The sequence below is a fragment of the Cynara cardunculus genome (genome assembly GCF_001531365.2).
Source record: "Cynara cardunculus var. scolymus isolate 2C chromosome LG 12, CcrdV1, whole genome shotgun sequence".
Lineage (NCBI taxonomy): Eukaryota > Viridiplantae > Streptophyta > Magnoliopsida > Asterales > Asteraceae > Cynara > Cynara cardunculus.
In genome coordinates this window covers 30,662,730-30,667,316 of record NC_037539.1, presented here as the reverse complement: position 1 = coordinate 30,667,316, position 4,587 = coordinate 30,662,730, and the positions used below count along the sequence as shown (strand labels likewise).

The 4,587-nt window shown below is 39.8% G+C and overlaps 1 protein-coding gene across 1 annotated transcript; it reads left to right on the top strand.

Annotated features, from left to right (window-relative positions):
• Nucleotides 1-1,951: 1,951 nt before the first annotated feature.
• LOC112523217 (U-box domain-containing protein 17-like) lies at nt 1,952-4,353 on the top strand. The gene has a single exon (XM_025132737.1). The coding sequence runs from the start codon at nt 2,090-2,092 to the stop codon at nt 4,238-4,240; it is 2,151 nt and encodes a 716-aa protein (XP_024988505.1). The 5' UTR covers nt 1,952-2,089; the 3' UTR covers nt 4,241-4,353.
• The last annotated feature ends 234 nt before the right edge of the window (nt 4,354-4,587 follow it).

Genomic DNA, 4,587 nt, shown 5'->3' with positions numbered 1-4,587 from the left:
TTAATATGACTTGAGGGATGAATGATAATTGTGTGTGAGATCTAAGATTTAAATAAACATAAACAGAAAACTTAACAAAAAGCTTAAATAGGTAAATACTTACTTTCGTTCTCATACATGTAGATTCGAAAATGGATTTTTTGAAAATTGAAGGAAGTAGTGAGTTAAGATTCAAGAGATTTACTCTCAATTTTGTACCCTTCGTATCACTATATATATTTGCTATAATGGTTCTTCTTTAATTTTTAGTTTTATTACATTATATGAATTTAATTTGTTATAAGTTATTATTCAAAACACTATACACACACACACACACACACACACACACATATATATATATATATATATATTGCCACCTTAGGGCACGCCTTGGAAAACACCGTGTTCTCGCGGTAACTCGTATGGCTTGAGGTTTGTCTTCACCGCCACGCCACACCTGATGTTATTTAGAACTCTGGTAACAACCCTCAAATTATATATGTGTGTGTGTATGAGAGAGAGAGTTCGTCCCTATAGTTGGTCTTTATGGTTATATGAGATTATGGTTTGGCTCCTTTGAACCTTTTTCTTATGGATTAGGTGCTCATGGTTTGATTTTCTTTACAAATCAAGTCTCTTGCCTTAACTCGGTTAAAAAGTTATTTTAGGTTAGTAGTATTTTAGGCTTTTTTAACCATTGATTAAAAAATCATTTTAATATATCCAATTGATTGGTTCTGTCTCCACCTTACCCTACCACGGTCATCTTCTCCAGCCATTACTCATTCGATCATCTTCTCTACCATTGCCCCTTCTTTATCCACCATACTCCGAGACGTAGCAGACGCACTAAATCAACTCATATCCAAACCCTAATCATTAAAACTTAAAATCATAATAAAAAACCCAAACCCTTCAAACTCAAAAAAAAAAAACTTCAAAGCCCCATAAGAAAGTTAATTCTTTCTTTTAACATAATTTAGGACATTTTTCAGACTGCTCTCATCAAAGTGAGCAAACCAACCACCACCTAAATCGAGCTTTGATTCAATCTGGTGTCATGAAATTGCACATCTAAAAGATTGAAATAATTTTGTCCATCCCAAAAGAATTGGTTATGAGATAGGTTAGATGAACTAAAAACATTAATAGAAACCAGTTCAAAACCATCAATGCTTGGAAACCTGTAAAACCTATAGCATCATCACCACCAACACCAACTTCTTCAACCCCGACTTCATCCCATCTTCGTGTATAGAAAGCAACAACAATGGCCATGGTTGGAGTTATCATTGACCTTGAGTCCTTGACCCCTTCTCCACTAGCATGTTGCAAGAACCATCGATCTAGAACCACCTCACCACCACCCTCTACAAGAGATCTCAAATAGCATTAGAGATGGAAACGGCTTCTGATCTTGCTTCAACTCTTTTCTACTTCTCTTCCTGCCCTAATCGCATTTCCCTTATGATTTGTTTTTTTTGGTGGGATCATCGATTTTGTTTGAGGCCAGGGATGGGGGAGGGAAGGTGGTTACCTGAGTACTGGGGGTAGGGTCGACCGAAGATGGGAGTCTGCTATGGGTGGGGAGGGGAGAGTTCACCGTTTTGTTGAAAGCAAGGGGTTTATAGTTATGCATGTATAATAATACTACATAATATTATTTATCTTAAACGAAAATATAAGAAAGAGAGTAAAATGACCTTTTATTTAACGGAGTTACGACAAGGAACTTGAGCCGTAATGAAAATCAAAGTATATGTACCGAATTCATAATAAAAAAAATGAAGTGATCCAATCTGTAATTTTCAGGTAAGCACAAGAACGAAATCTGTAATTTTGAATTATCATAAATAAAATATTGCAATTGAAATTAGAGTATATTTATACGAGGAAAGAGTATTACTTTTTATTTTGAAGAGAAACAATAAATAGGAGAAAGAAAAAGACACTGTTTTTTGTCAAAATTCATCTTCTCCATAAAACCCATCTCTGAAGAAATCAAAATCATCGATTCTTTCCCAACAGAAGCCTGTCAAATCATAGAAAAAGCCACCACGAAAGTGTTTACAGAAGACGGTTTTCTTGTTTTTCTTTGCTTCAAGAAATGGCGTCCGCTGCCATGTTTTCATCCTTGCGGCGGAGCAGGTCGCCGACGTTAGAAGCCTTTCTGGCGCCGGTGGATCTAGAAAACGATGTTGGTGTCTTGTTAAACACCCTGACCGCCGTCTCATCGGACCTTATCTCTTCCTTCTCCGGCAAACCCCTTCCGTTTCAGAAGAAGAATTCCAAATCTTTGCTGCGGAAGATTGAATTGTTCGCCGTTCTGTTGGATTCCTTCCAGGATTCAACCTCCAATCTGCCGTCCACTGCGGTTCTATGCTTTAAGGAGTTGTACCTTCTACTTTACAAGTCCAAAATTCTGCTTCATTACTGTTCTCAATCCAGTAAGTTATGGCTCTTGCTTCAGAATCATTCCGTTTCTGGCCATTTTCATGAACTCAATCGAGAAATCTTCACACTTTTAGACGTTCTCCCGTGGACCCAATTGGATATTTTGAACAACAATGTTAAAGAACACTTGGATTTGTTACAAAAACAATCAATAAGTGCTAAATTGTTTATAGATAAGCGTGACGACGAATTACGCTTAAAGTTCTTCGAGATGCTGAATGAAATAGGGAACGGATGTATCCCATCTGCACAAGAATTTCATGATTTTTTTGTCAAAAAATTGGGGATTTTTGATGCTAAAAATTGTAGGATTGAACTTGAATTCTTGGAAGAACAGATTCTGAATCATGAGGATGATGTTGAGCCTTCAGCTTCTGTTCTTAGTGGCTTCGTAGCCATGATTAGGTACTGTAGGTTCTTGTTATTCGGATTCGAAGAGGATGAAGTTGAAATCATAATGGGGAAAAGATTCAAGAAGATGAAGAAAAGAGGGTTGATTATGAAAGAAATCGCGGATACTTTTATAACAATTCCGAAAGATTTCTGTTGCCCGATTTCGTTAGAGTTGATGATGGATCCTGTGGTAATCTCGACAGGGCAGACTTATGATCGGGCTTCGATTTCAAGATGGATCGATGATGGCCATTGTTCTTGCCCCAAATCTGGGCTAACTCTTGTTCACAAGAAGCTGGTACCAAATCGGGCACTTAGGAATCTGATCATGCGCTGGTGCATAGCTCACCGGATTCTGTATACTCCACCGGAAAGTTCGGATTTGGCTGCCGAATCTTTACCAGCTGGCCTGGAAAGCCGGGCGGCTGTGGAAGCAAATAAAGCCACTGCAAGACTCCTTATTCAACAGCTGGAACACGGGTCGTCGGTCTGTGGTAAAGCCATGGCTGCTCGTGAAATCCGTTTCTTGGCGAAAACTGGTAGAGAAAACCGAGCTTTTATAGCGGAATACGGAGCGATTCCTTACTTAAAGGGTCTTCTTTTTTCGCAAAGCATCGTTGCACAAGAAAATGCTGTGACGGCAATGTTGAATTTATCGATTCATGACACGAACAAGAGACGAATTATGGATGAAGAAGGGTGTTTACGATCAATCGTGCAAGTTTTACGATTCGGGCTCACGATCGATTGCCGAGAAAACGCAGCCGCCATATTATTCAGTCTGTCTGTGGTTCATGAGTACAAGAAAAAGATCGCCGAAGAAGATGGAGCCATCGAGACATTATCGGTTTTATTGAGCAAAGGAACACCGAGAGGGAAGAAAGACGCGGTGACTGCTTTATTTAACCTGTCTACACACATCGAAATATGCAATCAAATGATCGAGTTTGGTGCTGTTGGAGCTTTAATCGAGGCTTTGGGATGTGACGGCGTCGCGGAAGAAGCCGCCGGCGCATTGGCGTTGCTTGTGCGGCAACCTGTCGGAGCCGCGGCTGTCGGCAACGAGGATGCAGCAGTCGTCGGGTTGATCGGCCTGATGAGGTGTGGGACACCCAAAGGGAAAGAAAATGCCGTGGCGGCATTACTCGAGCTTTGCAGGAGTGGCGATGAGCACGCCACCGAACGGGTTCTGAGAGCTCCAGCTTTGGCGGGTTTGCTTCAGAGTTTATTGTTCACCGGCACGAAACGAGCAAGGAGGAAGGCGGCGTCCCTGGCTCGAGTTTTTCAACAATGTCATAAGGCTTCGTTGCATTTTGGTGGACTGGGCGTCGGGTATGCCTTTGCCGGAAACCGAGATTCGGGATTCTCTGGTGAGACGGCGACGGTGCCGATGTCGGTCTTGGTTTCGTAACACCTATTTACAAATTTTCTACCTTTTATATTACCACAATTTGGTTCGTTAATGTAGTTATCTTATCTTAAAATAAAATGGTTAAATATGGATAACGTGTTACGTATTTAAAACCATATTGGTTTTGAACATGACATAAAAATAATGGATTATTTTTCATATATGTTGTTACAAAATGTATATTTTAATTTTAATGTAAATAATTTGCAACATCATAACGGAAGAATGTGTTTTATGTCTTTTAGTCATTAAGATGCTTATTCATTTGACACACCCATTTCAATATCATCTCACATGAGATAGATACTAGTTGTCTATTCGTGCAATGCGGCGGGATGTAAAAAGTT